Raw genomic sequence first — 22,500 nt, forward strand, 5'->3', positions numbered from 1 at the left:
CTACTACTACTACTACTACTACAACTACTACTACTACTACTACTATTACTACTACTACTACTACTACTACTACTACTACTACTACTACTACTATTTATTAAAAACAAAAACAAAATTTAAAAAAAAACAACAAAAAACAAAAACAAAAAAAAAAACAACTAAAGACAAAACAAAAACAAAAACGCCAAAGGACACGGTGGTAAAAGGTCACCCAGTGTAAGAGAGTACAATAGAGCACGAATACACGGTTTTATAGCATCCCCCCCCCCCCCACCCTACCCCGAACCCAACATTGCCCTCAGCCAATCAGATTAAGGATGATGCTCAAGCTCCATGGTTAGGCTGTAAATAAGGATTATCTCTTCCTTCCTTTGTTTCTACTATAAAGACAATGGACACCATGGTGAAATATCATTAACTCACTCAATCCTAGAGATTTTTGATACTTTTCAAAATTGGAAAAAAATGCGTTAAAAATGAACATGTTCATAAATAGTTTTATTCAACTACCATTAACATGTAAAAACTAAAAACATTAGATTTGATACTACGCCTATAATTTGTCTCAGAAAAATGTAATAAATAAGCATGGGGTAAAAGTAACCCCGAGTACAATACGGATATAGTCGGTGTCAGGGTTGAGTGAGTTAAGTGTCAAAGGGGTGGCAGGTTACAAAAGATGACAAATACATGACCTTCACCCCCCCCCCCCCCTCCACCAATCAGATTTTTGAATAAGGATTATCTTTTAATTAATTTCTCTCTCTCTCTCTCTCTATATATATAAAATATAACCAAGATAATGGACAACGTGGTAAAATGTCACTATATGTTTGAGTAAGGGGAAAGAGGGGGGGGGGGGGGTGGCTCAAAATAGGACAAATGCATGGTTTTATATCCAGACCCACTTTTGGAGCCCAACGATCAACTGTGGCATCAGAAATCAAAGGAAAACTAATGGTTCCACTTATGTGCTATCCGAACCATTTGTGTGTAACAACAATGACATCCGATGACATTAACAAATTAAATTACTTAAACGACTACTTGTGTGGCTATGTGCTCTTGTGGTAAGACACTCACTTTCAGATCTGAAGGTCCTGGGTTTGAGCCTTGCTCTGCGCATAGTCCTTGAGTCCTTGGAAAAGGCTCTTTACTCACATTCTCTCACCAAACTCAGGTGTAAAATGAGTCCCTGGCCGTTAACACTTTGTCGGAAAAAAAATTTATATTATCGCCTAACAGGCATCATGTCTCGTTCTACATGTTACATGTTGCTGTTGGTCGGGGACCATTTGCAAAGCACTTTGAGCATGTCAAGTGGATAAGTGACCACATAGCCACACAGGTGTCTCATAAAACTTGAATTCTCTGGCTATGGTTCATACAGACTTTATCAGATCATTACAAACCCTTACCTTGTCGTAGTAGCTGGCATCTTGATCAGCCATGAGTTTCTTCTCCTGGTGTATTCTATTCATCTGATCCATTCTGGACTCACTGACCGCTCCCTTGGACATTCTCTCCCAGATCTGACAAACATATCAATCAAGAGACAACATACTGTCAATAAGTGACAAAAACACCCTTGAAGATTTTGCCGAAAAATAATATAAATGATTTAAATAAATAAATGAATAAATTAAAAAAGTGAATAAATAAATACATGAATAAAAAAAAAAAATTAATATATTTAATAAATTAACAAATAAGCAATATTAATTTGATTAATTTAAAAAAAAAATGTATATTTAAAAAAATTTTTACAAATAAAACAGCAACGAAAACAATAATAACAACAACACGATGACGATCACACCAACAATGACAACACCACCACAACCATCACCAAAATCAACGACAACAACAACAACGATGACAACAACCACACCAATAACACCACCACAACCATCACCAAAATCAACGACAACAACAACGACGACAACAACCACACCAATAACACTACCACCACTAACAATAACAACAACAACAACAACAACAAAAACGACAACAATCTCACCAATAACACCATCACCACTCACAATAACAACAACGACAACGACAACAACAACAACATAAAACTCCTAACTGGCAAGATTCTAATCATTCCATTTGTCAAATCTATTTTTCCCTACCTTTTTACTAGGCGAGTCAGTGACAGATCTTCTACTGGGGGAATCTGTCACCGAATTCTTACTGGGTGAATCGGTGATAGACCTTTTTGCTGGTGAGTCAGTTGTTGCCTGCCTGCTGGTGCCGGTGGAGGATCCAGATGACTTTTTGGCCTGGGAATCTGTGGTATCGTTGCCCTCATTGACGAGGGATGACAAACCTGCTTCTGCGAGATCTGTGTCCTTTGTGGTTTGGAGAATAAACAAACATATAGGTGACCGGTTTTATCAAAGTGGTATTATGTTGGGATGAACTGCATGCTCTACAAGTGTATCAAATAGAAGTTGGGGGGAGGGGAGGGGGGTAGTAATAGATAGAACAAAGTTGACGTCACTCAGGTCTTTGTTATTGTATTTTACCATCCATTTTTAATGAGTGATTCTTACTAAAAGGTATTAACTAGACTATAAACGTTCAAGGTTACACATAGTTTTGTGTATTGGACTGTTAAATTTCTGGATGGCAATGTTGCGAGCTTCTTAGCCAAGCATACTATCGAAGAAATTTTTGTCCAAAATACTAAATAGAAGGGGGGAGGAAGGTGACATTTGGCCAATCCAATGGGGGGTGTGCAATATGGGCCTTTTCTATTTAAGCAAGGTAAGTGCGATGTGAGTGGTGTGAATAAGCTTCAGGAAGGGGGTAGGGGGGGGGGGGGTTGCCAAAATTCTGAAAAAAATAAGCGATGGCCCAGAATGTTTGACACAGTAGAGTGCTTATACAATTCAATGTTTTTCAAAACCCTCAAAAAAGACTTGAGCATATATATAGGACAATATCCACTAAACATACTCAAATCGCTTTACAATGAGTCCCAAGCCAAACAGCAATGCTTAACAAGGAGGACAAAACATGACACTAATCAGGCAATAATACAATTTATTTTCCCTAACACAGACAACGCTGTTAAAGGCCGAGTACTCAGAGTGTTCCCAGTAGATGGGACAATTTCAATTTCATACACATTTGTTCAGATCTTTAATGATACAGTCCAAGCCGGTTTATTGGGATGGCTCAGTTCCTGAAAAACCATCCCAATTAAGCAGTGTCCCAATTAAACGGCGGCCATGAAATTGAGCAATTTTTCAGGTTTACCATAGTCTACTTTGCATTTATCCAGACTTGTGACACTTTAACCCTCTCCTTACCAACCATAGGAAAATCGTCACATTCGTTACGATACAATCAACATTTTTCTTATTCAAATTTCTTTTGTACATCAAAATATTTAAAGAAAATGAACACAGTGTGTTGTAGAGCGTGTTTTGCTAAAGAAATTATGTATGGCAAGAACGTTACTGCTATTGTGTTTGAGTGACAAAAAATATATTTTGTGTTAGTTGGGTGTGAAGTTTTGGGGAAAATCCTGAAAATGGCTGGTATGGAGAGGGTTAATCTACCTGTAACAATGAGAGACAAATTTAACTACACAAAACAATGAATATGTGTCACTCATAACGGTTGCATAAGTAAGCAACGCATTACGAATGCATTGTCTACCCATTTGTCTCATTGAACAAACAAACCATTTGGTGGTGACAGCCTTGAACAAATAAAGCAATCACCCATTACCCATCATACCATTGGTCAGTTTCCTGCAAACCCAGCATCGTGGCCATTGACCAGCCATGACCATAAACATGACGATGAATTCTATTGTTCACATCTCTGTGATGACAATGACAAACGATTTGACCACAATAAAGTAAGTAAGTAAGAAAGACCACACACCCAATTGGCTGTCACAATAGACACTAACAGGGGATACAGGTAAATCCTATTGGTCACCCCGTTGTAATGAACGAAACAACCACATAACAGGTTGACCACCCCATTAGACTACTTTGCATTTTATTAACTATCGTTATTGAAGACAACAAAACAGCTCTTTTATGGAGACGGCCATTGTCAAATTTCGTCCCCATTAAGCGATTGGCCGTCCCAATTAAGCGACTTGGAATTGGAAAGGGTATGACTTTTCATATAGAAAAAAAAAAATCTGTTCCCAAGGAATCGTCCCAATAAAACGGCTGTCCCAATTAAGCCGCGTCCCCAATACCGGCTTGGCCTGCTACAGATGGAATCAATGTCAAAATTAGAGAATGTCCAAGGGAGTGACCAGTGAGTCCAGAATGGATCAGATGAATAGAATACACCAGGAGAAGAAACTCATGGCTGATCAAGATGCCAGCTACTACGACAAGGTAAGGATTTGTCATGATCTGATAAAGTCTGTATGAACCAGTGTCTAATGAGTTAAGCTTTGTGAGACACCTGTGTGGCTATATTGTCAGTTAACCACTTATCATGCTCAAAGTGCTTTGCAAATGATCCCTGACCATGTAACATGTAGAACGAGACATGACGCCTGTTAGGCGATAATATAAATTTTTTTTCCGACAAAGACAACAGTGTTAACGGCCAGGTACTCATTTTACACCTGAAAGTGGTGAGAGAATGTGACTTACATTTTGCTTGATTTGTTTATGTCTCTTGTAGCGTTTGTACTTGGTGTAGACACGCCACATACGGAAGTAGGACTGGATAGTGGTGGCTGATAGTTGACGCTGGACTATCATCTTTTTGGTTTTCCTCTTCATGGTATGTTGACGATAGGCTGTAAGAGGAAGAATCACCAAATATATAGATGGATGGATGGATGACTATGATTACCATAACGCCTTTCTATTTTTTTTTTTTTTTATTCACTCCAAAAGTTAGTAGTAGGCTAAAAAAAATCAATCTTCTTCTTCTCCTCCCCTTCCTTCACCTCCTCTTCTTATCACCCTTTTCCTCCTCTTCCCTTTTCTTGTACTCCTCTTCCTCCTTCTTTTTCTCCTTCTTCTTGTACTCCTCCTCCTCCTCCTTTTTTTTCTGATTCTTCTTCTTCTTCATCCAGCTCCTTCTCTTCTTCTTTCCCTTAACATTGTTCTTATCATTATGTCCCTTTCTAAACTATATCCTTCACGTAGTATTGTAAGATGCTGTCACCATGCTATGGTATTCCATGGCAACAAATATATAGTTAATCCTTTTAACAAACGTCTGATGTCAACAGGAACCACCCACGTTGTCCAAATGGACAAAAGATCAACATTCCTGAAAAAGAAAAAAAAAGAAAAACAACCCAAAGAAATACTTGAAGCTGGACTCAAACCCAGAATCCCTTGGATTCCAATATAAAGCCTTAACCACTCCACCACCTCATACCCCACCAATGGATATTACACTGTTTATTTCCTTACATTTCTGTATGGTCCTGGCACTGTGGTCCATCAACTCTGACCGCTTCCTCCCTTCCTCCTGCTGCTTCTCTTCCTCGTGTATGACCTTCAACTCCTTGTATTTCTTCTCACACTGGTGTCTCCTCACACTGCTCTGTATCGTGGTGGCTGCCTCCCTCCGTCTTTCTATCTCTGGGGTGTAGATGGCACGGGCCTGTCTTCCTCTCACCACTGGATCATGATAAATGGAATATTGAATAATTAAAAAAAGTGAGTGGAGCAGGCACTTATGTTGATAATAACAAGAAATGAAGTGAGTAGGAAAGTGCCGGAAGACAGTAGAGGATAAAAAATTTGCGGTCACAATGGGGGATTGAACTTGCGGCCTTAAGGAAAGAATAAGAATACATGAGAGATAAAACATAAAGCAAAACAAAACGAAACCAAAAAAAAAACCCCAAAAAGACATTAAAAACAAAACAAAACAATTCAACAATGAAAAAAAAATAATAATCAAAAACTCAAAAGTCTCTGAGAGTATGTAAAGTGCAAATTTAATTAAATGTGCTGAAAGCTCACAACAAGAAACTATGACAAAAAATGTGTAGAGTCTAGATACAAACCTCTCTGTATTTCTACAGCAGCGTTGTGTCTTTCATTGCGAATGTTGTTGTACTTCTGTCTACATTGGTAGCCCCGATAATCTGATGATGAATAATAATGATAATAATAACAGTAATATTAAATGATAATAATAATAATAATAATAATAATAATAATAATAAATAATAATAATAATAATAATAATAAATAATAATAATAATAATAATAATAATAATAATAATAATAATAATAATGATGATGATGACGATGATGATGATGACGATGACGATGATGATGATGACGATGATGATAATGATGATGATGATGATGATGATGATGATGATGATGATGATGAAGATGATGATGCACCTTAAATGTTCAATGGCACTTTACAAGACATAGATGACATGAGATTTTTAAGAAAAGTAAATGTTACAATTTTAAGAAAAGTAAATGTTACAACTGTGGATCACCTAATACTTTATGCTGATACCAATGTGATTTGGAAACATTAACAAAAGCTAATCTGAAGTATTCTGTCTTCAGTATAGACTTGTAGCACTCGATGCTATGTTCAAAATTGATAATAAAATAGAACAAAAACGGAGCTTTTATATAGCGCAATATCCACTTAACATGCTCAGAGCGCTTTACAAGGGGTCCCTGGCCAACAGCAACATTTAACATTTAGGACGGGACGTGATGCCTGTTAGGCAATATTACAATTTTTTTTTCGGACAGAGACAAAGCTGTTCACGGCCAGATACTCATTTTACACCTGAGTACCATGAGAGAATGTGCGTAAAGAGCCTTCTCCAAGGACTCGACTATGCACCAAGCGAGGCTCAAACCCAGGACCTTCCAATCTGAAAGCAAGTGTCATACCACAAGACCACATAGATGCACAAACTTGATCTATTTTTATTTTTTTTCAGTCCCTTCCAGCACTTACGTCTTTGTATGGTGACTGTGGCTTCCGTCCTCCGTCCCTTCATCTTGTTGAATCGACTGTTCGTCAACCACATCCTGATGTAGGACTGAACCCGAATTATCTTACGACAAACAGCTTCGTATTTCTGGGCTAGCTCTTCGACATGGTAGTATTTTAGGAAGACCTGAAGAAAATAAATAAAATATTACTAAAGCAAGTCATTATGTAGAGATGATCATTTCATGTTGTGATTATTTTTAATAATAAAAAAAGTGAATTCTAAATATGGAAAACACATCAAAATGTTGATTATTATTATTGTTACTATTATTATTATCATCATCATCATCACTATTATTATTATTATTATTATTATTATTATTATTATTATTATTATTATTATCATTATTATTATTATCATTATTATTATTATTATTAATAGTATTAATAATGATAATAATAATAATAATAAAAATAACAACAATAAAATAATAATCATAACAATAATAACAACAAAACAAAAAAAAGACAAAACAAAACAAAAACCAAAAGGCAAAACAAAACTACAACACACCTTAGACTTTCCAATAGCATAATGTGTCATGTGTAGATTGTTGAGCAGTCGCCTACAGCTGTCTCCAGTTACAGACACAGCTTCATCATGACGAAACCCTAACACGTGGTACCTGCAACAAATGTATTTATGGTAAGTCAGAACTAGAAGGTGCCTGCTTAGGATACTCATAATGACAATAAATGGCATGGGGTCTGGTGTGGCTATTGTGGTCTAGTGGTATGACTCTTGCTTTTGGTCCAGGGTTTGGAACCCACTCTGAGCAATGCATAGTCTGAGTCCATGGAAAAGTCACTTCTACTCACATTATCTCACTGTACTCAGGTGATAATTGATTATCTGGCTTTTAACGAGCGTTGTCTTTGTTGGAAAACAATTTCAATTTTGCCTTACAGGTGTCATGTCTCGTCCTACACATTGAGTGTTACTGTTGGCTGGGGACCCCTTGTAAAGCACTTTTGAGTAGGTTTAGTGGATATCACGCTGTATTAAATGCTCTATTCATTTCATTTATCATCATCATCATTGCCTTTTTCACCCTGAGCATTTCATTTATAAGACAGTAAAAATAATGAATAAAAGTGAAAACAACAGCTTTGAGAAGGAACAAAATACCAAACACAAAACGTTTCAGGTTCAAAACCCTTCTTCAGTCAATAAACAAAAGCAATAAAACCATTAATATATCACTTAAAATTGAGACAGACGGCAGGGAAATATTTGATACGGCTGTCTGCAAGAAAAAAGATCTTGATTGCCATTGACAATACAAGATCTTTTTTTCTTGTGGACAGGCTGAATAAGAGTTTTGAGCCTGAAACCATTTCGTGTTTGATATTTAGTTCTTTTCCGAAACTGTTATATTATTCCCTTTTGTTCATTACTTTTTACAGTCCACAGCTTCTAGCAGCCTATTATCATACCCTGTACCCTGTAATAAGAGACTCGTGTTACTCATATTGAGGTAAATAATTTTTTTTTAAATCAAAAAATTCTCATCATTAAATATACAATGAGTCTTTGGTTTGAGTCTCAATGACGGAGGTTCCAATAGCTCAGTTGGTAGAGCACACGCTTCACACGCAAAGGGACCAGAATCTGTCCTGGGTACAGTCGAGGTTTTTTCTGACCCCCTCCCCCCTGTCTACCCAGCAGTGAATGGGTAGCTGTTAGATTTGACAGAGAGTACTTTCAACAGACTAGTGTTCTATCCAAAGGATAGCAAGCAATTGCTATTGTTCATTTCACGCTATAGAAAATGGGGTAAACTCCGGCTCCATGGGCTGAATGGCTCTGAAGGACTATTTTTAAAAAAAATCTCAATGTAAAGCAAATTTTGAGTCCTTGGAAAAGACTTTTACTCACATTCTCCCACAGCACTTAGGAGTAAAATGAGTACCTGGCTTTTAACAGCATTGTTTCTGTTTAAAAACGATTATAATGGCTCCTAAAATACATCATAGTATATTCCTATATGTTAAATACAACAATTAAACCAGGAACCTCTAGTGCGCTTTGGGTATATTTAGTAGATATTGCGTTATGTAAAAGCTCAAATTTTCTTTCTTTCTTTTTTTTTTTAGTCTTTTTTTTTACCTTTTAAGGAACTCAGAGAAGGCAATTCTGTGGGAGTAGCCTTGTCTCCTAATGCGTGTTGTCTCTAACACGCCTGTGTAACGCAGTTGTGTTGTGACACGCTCTGCATTGAAGTTGCCTGGTTCTTTCTGGTCATTTGGTTTGATGCACCTGTGAAGAGACAATCATTCAGGCTAAAGCTTTGTGCGGCTATGTAGTCTTGTGATATGACACTCATCTTCAGATCAGAAGGTCATGGGTTTGAGTTGAGTCCTTGGAAAAGGCTCTTTACTCATATTATTCTCTCACCGTACTCAGGTGTAAAATGAGTACCTGGTCATTAACAGCGTTGTCTGTGTCAGAAAGAAAATTGTAATATCGCCTAATAGGCGTCATGCCTCCTCCTACATGTTATATGTTGCTGTTGGCTTGGGACCTCTTGTAGAGCGTGTTGAGCACTTCAGTGCATATTGCGGTATAAAAATGCTCTTTTTTTTGTGTGTGTGTGTGTGTGTGTGTGTTTATTTTTAAATGGTGCTGAAATATGGAGGCTGACAAAGGATATATTTATATATATATATATATATATATATATATATATATATATATATATATATATATATATATATATATATATATATATATATATATATATACAAAACAATTGCTTGAGGAAAATACTTAGGAAAACCATCTCAACCACCGACTAGATATCAAGGACAGGACTAGAGCCTGTATCTCTTTCTGTGAAAAGAAGAAATTGGAGGTGTACTGGCCAAGTCCTTTGGATAAACCAAGTCACCATACCAAGGGTCATCCTCAAATGAACCCCACAGGAAGCAAGCAGGAGAGAGAAACGAGGGGATTGACCTTGGAACATGACCTAACGGCCCAGAAGTGGATGTATGGACAGATGTCAAAGATAGCTCAGACTTTTGATGGCTGAAGATCTACTGTGACAGCGTTATATTGCAGTTGAAGCAGCTAAAGGATCAGTAAGACAAAATGGATGGTATAAATGCAATTCAATTAGAGTGACAATTTTCATGCACAAAAGATATAATTGCATGCAAATAAGCAAGACTATATATATTCCCTGCATTACCCCTAGCTCTTATATACCTCTCTTCTTCCTCCCAACAGTTATAAAAATATTTTGAAAATGTGCTGAAAAAACTTCCCCTATTTTGATATTAAAAAAAAAATGGCTCACTTCTTCTTAATACAGTGGAATCCGCATAAAGTCAACACTTTTAAAGTCAATTTCTGCTTAAAACCAACACCTCTTGTTGATCCAAAGCTTCCTGTTCATGAATCCTAAGTGTGTTCCATTGATAACCAATCTTTCTGGTGTGTTGGATTTATCAGGATTCCACTGTAATTCCTATTCCCCTTTTATACTGAAATGTTTGTGACATGGCAAAACAAATGGAGCTCTGACTTATTATTTTTTTCTTTCTGAGTTCTGAACAAACATAACATATAGCATCCCCCCCCCCCCTTAACACACAGATACTCCCTTTAAGTGACACAATTGACAAGACAATACTGTTTTCAAAATAAAAGCATACTAATGTTTATAGTTTTCAGTACATGCCTACCAGCTGGAACAGTAGTCTTCCAGTTTGTGAGCATGAATCACATGCACAAGATTTTAACAAAGTAATGAATATAAACACTCTTTAACACTGCACAATGCCATTCCATTTTTGACTGGCTCGTGTGTCAACGATTTGCAAAAAGTATTCATAACCTGGAGGGCACATAATTTCAGCTGGTAGGCATGATTTTGAAGACAGCTATGGCTTTGTGCTGACGACATGTACATATTTACAGGTCTGATAACCCAAACTGTTGTCGCTCATTGTTGGAATGGAAATACTCTCAAACCTACACAGGATATTAAATAAATAAATTAATTAAATAATATACAAAATTCCCTTATTCATCCCCAAGGCAAAATGTGTCTTTAGGATCTAATCCAAGGAGAGACTGGAAGAGTCCAGGGGTTGCGTCAGTAGCAGTGTAGTGCTGGAAGGTAAGCTAGTGCGAGATGATTTGCTCAAGGCTACACAGCACAGCGGGTAGTTGAAGTTAGTATCTTTTGGAGTTTGAAGCAAAGACGGTACGTAACACTGGGCCATGCTGCCCACTGTCTCCGTTACAACAATGTTAAATCAATTCAATGATTGTGCTCAGTTGTCAGACCTGTAAATAAGTAAACGTCTGTTTGTACCTAACAAAGTGTGGGGTCCCTCCAACCATCTTGTTGAGGAGATCCATGAGGGAATACCGGAAGTAAGTGGACACAGTCTGTTGTATTCTGGTCATGCTGGACGAGTTGTGGGCATGCTGGGCATACAGGGGTATACAGATCAATAATAGATATGTCAATATAACACATGCATCAAGTAATAGTCATAAATACAAAGGATTCCAGGAAAGTGAAAATGCCCACCCACCACTTTAATGACAGTTCCTTCCACCCAAATGGCCATATTATACTTATACATTAATATTTTGAATATGTAAAGTTGAAGTTCAATAAATATGCTCTAATTGAGAATTATTGTCATTTAAAAGAAATAACACCCCCCCCCCACACACACACACACACACACACACACACACACACACACACACACACAAAACAAAAGAAAAAAAAGTAAAACCAAAAAAAAACCAAAACAAAATAGGAACATTTTTTTTTAATACACACAAAAAAAAAACAACAAAAAACAAAAACAAAACAAAAAAAAAAAAAACAACAACGAAAAAAAAACAACAAAAAAGCCCTTCAACTTCAAAATAAACAAAAACAAAAACAAAACAAAAAGCAGTAAGTCTGAAACTTCGTTAGTTTGCTAATGTAGACTTCAAATCCAAATTTCCATAACCTTGTTCATTCTGACATAACACCAGACTGCCATGATGGGACACAAAGGTGATCCAATGTATTCAAGCTGTATCAACCATCTCCTTATAAACTATAGGAAACTCATCAAAATCGTTTAGAAAATAAAGACATCTGAGTTAGATTGACATGTTTTATTGAGGAGAATGAATTCCTGTCTTTAAGTGAGATAACATATAGGTAGATAGTGCTGAGCATTTTAACTTTAGATTACTTTACGACATCTGGTCTATCCTGACATGATACGAGACTGACCTGCTGGGTCACACAATGTTATGTCTGCAAGTATTGATCAAATTTATAATGGCAGAATTCAGGTGTTTTTTTTTAAAGTTTGACCATACAAATTTTGATATATGAATGTAAGGTGGGGGTGAGGGTGAGGATGAGGGGGGGGGGGGGGTGAGGATGTGGTAAGATTGAAGTAGTTAGTTGATGTGTGTGGTTGTGACAATGGTAGTTGTGGTGGTGATGGTGATACCAGTGATCTAAAGCTGCTGTTTGTGGTGGTGGTAGTTGTGGTGGTGAAGGCGGTAGTTGTGGTGGAGGAGATGGTAGCTGTGATAATGGTGATAGCAGTGGTGATGATGATTGCTCAAGTACTGTGACACTGGCTGTTGACTCATTGCGCCAAACAAAGCTACAGCATACATCTTACTAGCTTGTCATAAAAGCTAGTTAGATAGTTGAATATAGGAAATGATAAAGATAAAATGTGCTTTCATGACTCATTTGAAAGGAGTGCCAAACGACCCATGCATCATCTGCTGATAAATTATATTTACTATATTACTTTATACAATTATATAAAAGTATTTTATTATGTTTATTTATTCGTTATTGGAATTTACATTCGTAAAATCAATTTCCTCATGTCTGAATAACGTTTATTTATTTATTTATCTGCAAGAAATAAGAAATACAATGTCTTGTCCAAGGAATCAAAAAGTGAGAAATGGAACCCAGGTGTTACTGTGCAAAAACCATAGTTCACAGGACAAATCCATCTCCCCAAACTTGCCATGCACCATGATGTACCACGTCATACAATCCATTATTATCCCTCTATCCATTCATTCGTTAAGGAATCAAAAAGTCAGGACTGGAACCCAGGTGTTAATGTGCAAATCCCATAATCCACAGAACTGTTTCATTCTTGTCATGCGCCATCCCCTCTATCCATTTATTCATTTCCACTACAGACATAATATGCTCCTATTGCTATTCATCACAACTAACAAATTCACACATCCAAAACAAATGAATGTGTTTTCCCTTTTTTTGTTTGCATTTCTTTGTCTGTCCATCTCATCATAATTGGTAGAGAATGGGTGACCCAACGAACCCACACTGGTATCATATTGATGTGAGGAAACACCATAAAACCCCATGGAGCTGAAGTTTATCCCAGTTTCATTAGCGTGAAACAGATGATAGCAATCACTTGTTACGCTTTGGATAGGACACTAATCGATCACAAAGTACTTTCCACCAGATCTGACAGAATCCACAACCCAATCACTACTGGGTGGAGGTCAGGAGGTGGGGGTATCAGAAAAAAAACTCGACTTCACCAATGCTTGATCTGGGTGTGAAGTTTTGGGGGAAAATTCTGGAAATGGCTGTTAAGATGAGAGCTAAGGCAATGGTACATATATGGCTTTGATAAAGAGTGCAAAGCAAAAGAGAACCTGCATATTCGGAATCATATAGTAAGAATGATAAAAACCTGAAACTAATAATACGACGATGGCACAGTGTGGTGATATAGTAATATAACTGAAAACAGTCTATAACTACTTAAGAGATACAAAATGCGATATGATATATTGTGTACGAAGGCTATCAATTTAAAACTTAGCACTACACCCTACAAAAATAGTCAAACAGCTCAAAGAGATTTTTAAATAAAAATCTTTTTAGAAAGTTAATGACCTACAGATAAAAATTTCTGGGCCATTTCTGAAAATTAAATGTAAAGGAAGTACGTAATCTTACTAATCAATATTACCAAAAATAAACAAAAAACAAAAAACAAACAAACAAAAGAAATCCCCTAAAAAATCCCCACAAAAAAAAAAAGAAATGCAAAACAAACCAAACCAAACGAAAATCTCTCATTATAGTTGTATATATACATCATAATGATTATTTATTATTTACTGTCATTCCAACACAATTTCCCCTGCAAAATAGTTATAACCAGAGCAGCATACTTCACATTTCAAAAATTCGCGGTTTCCAATTGAAAAATAAAAAAGTCATATAGATAGCTTTAAAAATTTATAATTTGCCCTCATTAGTATCCAAAAATGCTCATAAGTCCTCAATTCTTCTTCTTCTTCAAGTACCAAGTCTGTGCCAGACATCGGTGATCATGGTACGCCATTAATCTCTCTGATCAGATAACCTCAGAAAATTAATATTATTCCTTTCTTTCTTTGTCACCCAGCTGTTCAAACTATTCAAATATGTTTTTCTTGGTCTACCTTTACTCTTTTTACCTTCTATCTTTCCTGTGAGAGCAAGATGTTCAATACATTTATGTCGATGTAGGTGTCCTAAAAATTGCATTTGTCTTATTCGATTACAGCTCTATTTATAAAATTATAGAAAAAAAGGAACACACAAGGAGAACAGCCATGAATCCCATATAATAGCCCTTTGAGTCGGTGAGTCACAAATGATTTCCCCGAGACAAGAGTTAGAACTGATGATGACAACCCAACAATCCTGTTGTTAGTCTTTGTGGAAACCTTCCATTTATTGCAAGCACTTCGAATGAATCGAAACATGGAAAAAATATATGAGCAATGATAGATCGGTGTCGGGTGGAAGTAAAAGAAAAAAAAATTGAATAAATAGATAAATAAAAAATTAATATAAAAACAAACCAACCCCCCCCCCCCAAAAAAAAAAACCCCAAAAAACAAACAAAAAAACCCAACATACCAACAGTGGTCAAGATTAATGTTAGGACGTGATTGTTATCAATGAAAATCGTGAATGTTTTTTTTTTTTCTTCAAAAATGCGTGAATTTCATATTTATTTCATCAGTAATTATCTAACATATTTCTAATCTAAAAAAAATAAAAAAATAATAAAAGGTAAATACATGATTGAATATGTAAATCATGAATGATATGAGTGATCAATTGTGAAATATTAAAAAAAAAACAAAAAACAAAAAACAAAGCTAACACTAATTCTAACTATGTATAAATTATCAGGCCACGTTTTTACTGCTTGATAGAATAGAATAAATACAAAGGTAATAGTTTGACCGTATTTAGGTAAGGTAAATAAAATAGATGGCATAGCAGTCCAAAGGGATTTACTTACAAGTTGTTGGTAAATCTGAAAACGAGGTATTTACTCTCTATATAAACACTCCAATTCAATGTGATACAAATGAAATTGTACATGTTTCAATTGATATGCAAGAGAATTGAAATGGATTGGCTAAAAATGTTTCATTTATAATATATATTATGTAAAGATGTATAACTGTGGTCTCATTGTATAACACTCTGTATGGAAGCCAAAGGTTCGAGGTTCAAATCCAACTGTGGGAAACACAAAGTTGTGTTTTTGGAAAAAGGTTTTCTACTGGTATTGTCTCACTATACTCGGGTGTAAAATGGATACCTGGCCAGTAACAATGGTTGTCTCCGTTGAGAAGGAATGCACAATAGCTCTTTGTCGGCTGCATGACTCGTCTTACATGTTCAGTGTTGTTGTTAGCTTGGGACCTTTAAAAGAGTGCTTTGGACACATCAGCCCTATAGCGTGTGATATATATATATATATATATATATATATATATATATATATATATATATATATATATATATATATATATATATATATATATATATATATATATATATATTATATATATATATATATATATATATATATATATATATAAATATGAGTGTGTATGTGTGTTCACATCCTGTCTCTGCTTCCACCCATAGTCTTGTTGGCTTTAGAACTTTAAGACACAACAGTTAGCCTGCATTTGTGTGTGAATGTGTGACTATTTGTGTGTGTGTGTGTGTGTGTGTGTGTGTGTGTGTGTGTGTGTGTGTGATGGAGAGGGTTGGGGGTGGGGGAAGGAAAGAGGAATACACAGACACACTGCCTTACCCGGCTTCCACCCATGGTATTGTTGGCTTTAGAACTATAGGACATAACAGTAACACCTCCTCCTGTGTTGTGTGGACTGCTGCCTCGACTGGATCTGGCACTGTTGTTGGCACTGCCGCTGGATAAGTTACCTGTTAAGACATAATAAGTGACAATTGATGACAAATGACAAATTGACTGATATTGAAGTTGAGAAATTTTTCTAGCTTTCCTACCAACCCCAAGCCAGCGAGTCGTAAAAAGCAACTAATAGTGTGTGACTCCCCCTTTTTGAGTCACCTGGTTGTCCTCCAGGTTGGGGGTTGTCCAAGGGTTAACACTCTTTCTGTAAAGCTCAAATTGTTACAGAAACACAGACGAACAAATCAAATACATTTTTTTTAGCTTGGGTGATCGGAGAATTAAAGAATTTATGACAGAGAAGTGATAAGACATGGAATGAGATAAAAAAGTTAGCTCAAGATAGAGAGGGATGGAAACTGTTTGCCTGTGGCCTATACCCTGACCCAGGGTGAAAAAGGCAATGATGATGATGATGTCTGGAACAACTACAAAAGTCGTCGAACTTCTACGTCATGGCACAAGACTGAAGGGCTAGAGCTCTGGTGGTTGCTGGTTTGGATAAACATAAATAAACAATGATGATGTCTGAATTTTAAGTGATGTATTAATGTTTTTATTGTTTCTGTAATTGGCTGAAGAAGGGTTTTGAGCTTGAAATGTTCCATGTTTGGTGCTTTGTACGTTTTCAAAGTCGCTATATTACGATACGGTCTCTGTATAAAAAGAACTCATACTGTCAACTAGGGTGACTTTGCCTCTTGGGGTGAGTTTGTCTCACACCATTTTGAGCATTGAGTATTCTTAGTTTATAGGGAATGAGATTAGCGGAAGAGTAGCGTCCCTTGATTGGACGTCACCCATAGTCTGTGACGTCACCGGCAGAAAAGTTATTTGAGAGAGAACGTCATGTTGGTTGTGTGCATGCATCCCTCGTCCTCGCACATTTCTACTCACTCTATGTCTTTTGCTATTAGCAGCATAAGTGTCTGTTCTCCTCACTTTTTTGAATTAGTATTCTCAGACTTGTTGCAGTTATTTCCCTTATTAGAGGACTTGTTTTTTTTTTTTTAATTAAAAGAAATAGCTGTCACAAAAACAAAATACAATCTACTTTGTCCAAATCTATAGGGGCATGCAGAGTCACTCCTTAAGGAAAATTCACCCCAGTTGACAGTATGTAATGGTTTTTTCAGGCTGCTGTCTCATTCTAGATATTCAGTCGTGCTTTTTGTCTCGGGATCTCTTCTGCAGCTTTGTGCTCTAGGGTTCGAGACCTGCTCTGAGTGGTGCATAGAGATGAGTCCATGGGAAAGGCTCTTTATTCATTTTCTCTCACCATACTCATCAAACCCTGTTGTTTTTTTGTTTTTTTTTTTGTTTTTTTTTTGTTTTTTAATTTAAAAAATGAAAATGAAATATAAAAGAAACCACACAAATTGTCCAACCTGTTTTTGTGAGAGGTGTTTGGAAAAGAGAGTTGACAACTTTGTTCTCTGACATCTTCATAATGTTCATGATCTCCATGGGTAGGCGGTCTCGATTCTTCTCCAGGAAACCATTGGCAGTGTATTCAACCTAGGGGACAACAAGTACATTTATCAATACATACATGAGTAAATTCATTAATAAATACATCTATAAATAAATAAATAAATTATCAATCAACTGATTAATCATTAATAAATGAAAAAAATAATTAAACAAATTAAAAAAAATAAATGAATAAATAAGTTTTATATATCAATAAATAAATAAATAATTATTATAAATTATAAGTTAATTAATTGATTAATTAATAGATGAATAAGTGAACAAACAAATCGATAATTTAACTGATTAATCAATTAATATATATATTATTATTATGATATATATATATATATATATATATATATATATATATATATATATATTATTTCAATATTTACCACAATGTTGGAGTCAGTCTGAATGACAATGACTGACTCTAACATTGTGGTAAATATTAAAATAATAATTCACTCCATTGCTAACATGTCGAGCACTGTTCGTTCCATATTTGTATCAAACACGATTCAATATATTATTATTATAGATAGATAGATAGATAGATAGATAGATAGATAGATAGATAGATAGATAGATAGATTGATGAATGAATAATTGAAATGAATAAATATATAAATAAAAAAGTAAATTCATTGACAGATGAATGAATGAGTAAATAAATAAATAAATGTATTCGGCCTAACCCTTTTCTTATCTTTTATAGGAAAATCGACATAGTGTTTCAATGCTGTTAGCATTTTCCTTATTATGATTTCTTTAATTCATAAAAATAAATTTGAAGATAACTTTTTGTTATAATTGTTAGAACTTTAAAATATTTTTGGAAACTTTTCTTCAAAGCAAATTCAAAAATAACATACTAGATTCTATGCTGATAATTCTTCGACACTGTAACTATGACGACTATAAATTTGATGCTGGATTATCAGTTTTATTTGTTGTTATATTTTTTTTTCAATGTTCAAACCAGTCAAATTAATTTTTAAAATATTGATTCCCTACAATAATTCTAAACACATTAATAAAAAATAATTAATAAATCAATAACAGTCTCATTGACCTCTCACCTTTCCTGCAAAGTGGTCGATGCCAAAGGTCATGTTTGAAGACTTTGGTCTGAGGTAGGCAGATGCCTTGAGGTTTTGGTGGAATTTATCTGGCAAATAAAATATGTATTTTAGTGACCGGTTACTTGTGTTTTAGGGGGTCCTGATAACTCAGTTGGTAGAGAACTCGCTTCACACACAAAGGGGAACACGATCGATCTCGGGGTGAGGTCAATATTTTCTTTTTGAACCCCCTTTCAACCCAGTCAGTGATTGGACAGCTGATTTTGATAGATTTGGTGGAAAGTACATTGCGATAGACTAGTATCCTATCCAAAGTGTAGCAAGCAATTGCTAATGTCCATTTCACACTATAGAAAATGGGATGAGCTCTGGCTCCATGGGTCAAAGTCCGCTTCCATGGGCCTTAGGGCTCTGAAGGACAACTTTTACTTAAGTTTTATCTAGAAGAAATTTTCATAAATAAAATTTTAACTGTATAATGTCATAAAACGCAATTCAACAAAACCAAGAAGACAATAAAAAGGTTGCTTTTGAGTCAAAACCCCAAAATCGAGTCAATTTTGTCATAATATTCCTGGATTATTCATCTGTCAATCCGCATATTGCTTCAATATTCAATCTGTGTGTTGCTTTAATATTCAATCTGTGTATTGCTTTAATATTCAATCTGTGTGTTGCTTCAATATTCAATCTGTGTATTGTTTTAATATTCAATATGTGTATTGCTTTAATATTCAATCTGTGTATTGCTTTAATATTCAATTTGTGTGTTGCTTTAATATTCAATCTGTGTATTGCTTCAATATCCAATCTGTGTATTGCTTTAATATTCAATCTGTGTGTTGCTTTAATATTCAATCTGTGTATTGATTTAAATATTCAATCTGTGTATTGCTTTAATATTCAATCTGTGTATTGCTTTAATATTCAATCTGTGTATTGCTTTAATATTCAATCTGTGTATTGCTTTAATATTCAATCTGTGTATTGCTTTAATATTCAATCTGTGTATTGCTTTAATATTAAATCTGTGTGTTGCTTCAATATTCAATCTGTGTATTGTTTTAATATTCAATATGTGTATTGCTTTAATATTCAATCTGTGTATTGCTTTAATATTCAATTTGTGTGTTGCTTTAATATTCAATCTGTGTATTGCTTCAATATCCAATCTGTGTATTGCTTTAATATTCAATCTGTGTGTTGCTTTAATATTCAATCTGTGTATTGTTTTAATATTCAATCTGTGTATTGTTTCAATGTTCAATCTGCGTATTGCTTTAATATTCAATCTGTGTATTGCTTCAATAATCAATCAGTTTATAGGTATCATTTCTTAAAATGTTTATATGACATGGGTTTAATTCATTTGACTAAAATTCCAATTCAAAAATTTGTGATCCACGATCGAGGTCCCAGGTTTGATGGCAAGTGCTTCAATTGGCTATGGGTGGTTGGTTCACAGTTATTGATTGATGAGAATATTTATTTTTAAAAACCCAAACTATTTTTTATATTTTTGAGTAAAAATAGAACCGCTGAAATGTTCATTTTCCTAAATTTTATTAAATATACAATAACTGACGTCATTTTCAAAAGTGTAAGCGCTGTATGTTGATTCAGTAACCCGGGACTCACACCATAAAATTATAATAAAAATGCATCCATGTTTATAGCTTGCCAGACATAGCAACAAGACCTTACAGCATGGGTGCCAGCAGGAAGAAGTGCTGAAACCTGAAACTAAAATCTCGACACTTTGCCAGACCTGAAAATGTTCCTACTGAAAATGCGGCCTAAACTTTACTCCTATTTCATCACCGCAAACATATTGACACAGTGAGGAAATTAATTTGATTTTAAAACCAACTTATAATACATAGTGAAATACTCACACTGAAACTGGAGGTATTTGACTTCGAGATATCGCGAAACCGGAATTCCGGCATGAACCGGAAAACTGGCACCCATGCCTTACAGAGGAAATCATCTATTTAATTTGTCAGTCATTGACAGGCTATAAGTTTACAAGGGCTACAATCCACCTATCCTTTTAGTGGCAAAAAAACCCAAAAACAATAAAACAACAAATAAAAACGACAAGCATGAAAGCTATTTCTAACCAATGAGTGTGTTGTCCGTGGCTTTAGGGAAATGGCTTTCTTCATCCAGCAGGGCCAGTAGACCGACTGGCTTGGACAAGAACATGTCTAGAATGGGACGGTTGTCTACGTAGTCAACCTGGCTGGCGTCTACCTCTTCATTCTTGTACTCCTCCTGTGGATACAAACCCCAGTCAATCAGGATGTGCATAAAGAAATATCACAGCTTCAAAAAAAAAAAAAAAGGATCAAAATAATAAACATGGACTGTTTCGGGCTCAAAACCCTTCTTCTTGATAACTGCCAATGGTACATTTTGATTGTATCTACTGACTAGACGTACCAAGAACATATTTGTCGTCAGTCTGTATCAAACATGATGTATTAATGTTTTAAATGTTCTTTTTATTATGCTGAAGAAGGGCATTGGTAATGGAACATTGTACTGAACATTTTGTTCTTTCTTTTTTATTTTTTATTTTTGGAAGCTGTTTAATTCACTACTACTACTACTACTACTACTACTACTACTACTACTACTACTACTACTACTACTACTATTACTACTACTACTATTACTACTACTACTTTCAATAATAATAATAATAATAATAATAATAATAATAATAATAATAATAATAATAATAATAATAATAATAATAATAATAATAATAATATTAATTATAAAAAACGTGTCCTTACCAATTCCCAAGCAAAGATGTGTTGGTTAAAATAGTACTGTATTTGTTCATTGGCAATGTTGATACATAACTGTTCAAACGAGTTGGTCTTGAAGTTTTCAAACCCAAAGATATCCAAAAGTCCTATTGTGTATGTATCATTTCTGAAATTATATATAGTGTACTGATTCATATTGTGGCTTACTGGCTCTAAATAGTTTCATCTGAGCTTTTTCTAAATATAGCGCAACATCCACTAAACGTATTCAAAGTGATTAACAAGGGGTCCCTAGCCAATGGCAACACTTAATATGCAGGATGAGACACCTGTCAAGTGAAATTACAAGTTTTTTCCGACAGAGACAACGCTGTTAACAGCTAGGTACTCATTTTACACCAGAGTACAGTGAGTAAATAGCCTTTTTCAAGGATTTAAATATGCACTGCTCAGAGTAGGAATCGAACCTAGGGCCTTCAGATCCGAAGGCAAGTGTCATACTACTGGACCACAAAGCCATACAATAATAGAATAGGACCCTTGAACCAAATGTTGTGAGTCCAATAATGTAATGCTGAACTGCAGCTACATATTTATACCATTTATACTATAACAGGTGACTGGTAATGTATGAAAAACAAATATGGTTACATATAATAACATGATATTTATTGTCCAGAAGCTGGCAAAGTGGCAGATTGGTTAAAACATTGCACTGTGATCCGAAAGGTCCCGGGGTTTGAGCCCCTGCTTCAGGCAATTTCATTTTTTACCTTGGGCAAGATTATTAGCCCCCAATTTGTTTTTGAATATGAATTTATGTCAAAGACGACGAAATCGGAATCAAGAGAGAAGTAGAATCAAAGATCTCTTAAATACTTGCATTTTGGAAT

General features: G+C 35.2%; 1 protein-coding gene across 1 annotated transcript in view; it reads right to left on the reverse strand.

Annotated features, from left to right (window-relative positions):
• The window catches only part of LOC144959023 (myosin-IIIb-like), a gene marked incomplete in the record, with an annotated part of 230,741 nt that overhangs the window by 87,403 nt on the left and 120,838 nt on the right, over positions 1–22,500 (reverse strand). Inside the window, 14 exon segments of the mRNA XM_078891357.1 lie at positions 1,419–1,532; positions 2,136–2,354; positions 4,641–4,789; positions 5,418–5,627; positions 6,020–6,100; positions 6,952–7,114; positions 7,505–7,616; positions 9,101–9,250; positions 11,316–11,431; positions 16,147–16,277; positions 17,655–17,784; positions 18,825–18,913; positions 20,951–21,104; positions 21,632–21,773. Coding sequence (XP_078747483.1) covers positions 1,419–1,532; positions 2,136–2,354; positions 4,641–4,789; positions 5,418–5,627; positions 6,020–6,100; positions 6,952–7,114; positions 7,505–7,616; positions 9,101–9,250; positions 11,316–11,431; positions 16,147–16,277; positions 17,655–17,784; positions 18,825–18,913; positions 20,951–21,104; positions 21,632–21,773 — 1,960 coding nt within the window.

The sequence above is a fragment of the Berghia stephanieae genome, chromosome 13 (genome assembly GCF_034508935.2).
Source record: "Berghia stephanieae isolate SIO BIC M18660-M18661 chromosome 13, UCSD_Bste_1.3, whole genome shotgun sequence".
NCBI lineage: Eukaryota > Metazoa > Mollusca > Gastropoda > Nudibranchia > Aeolidiidae > Berghia > Berghia stephanieae.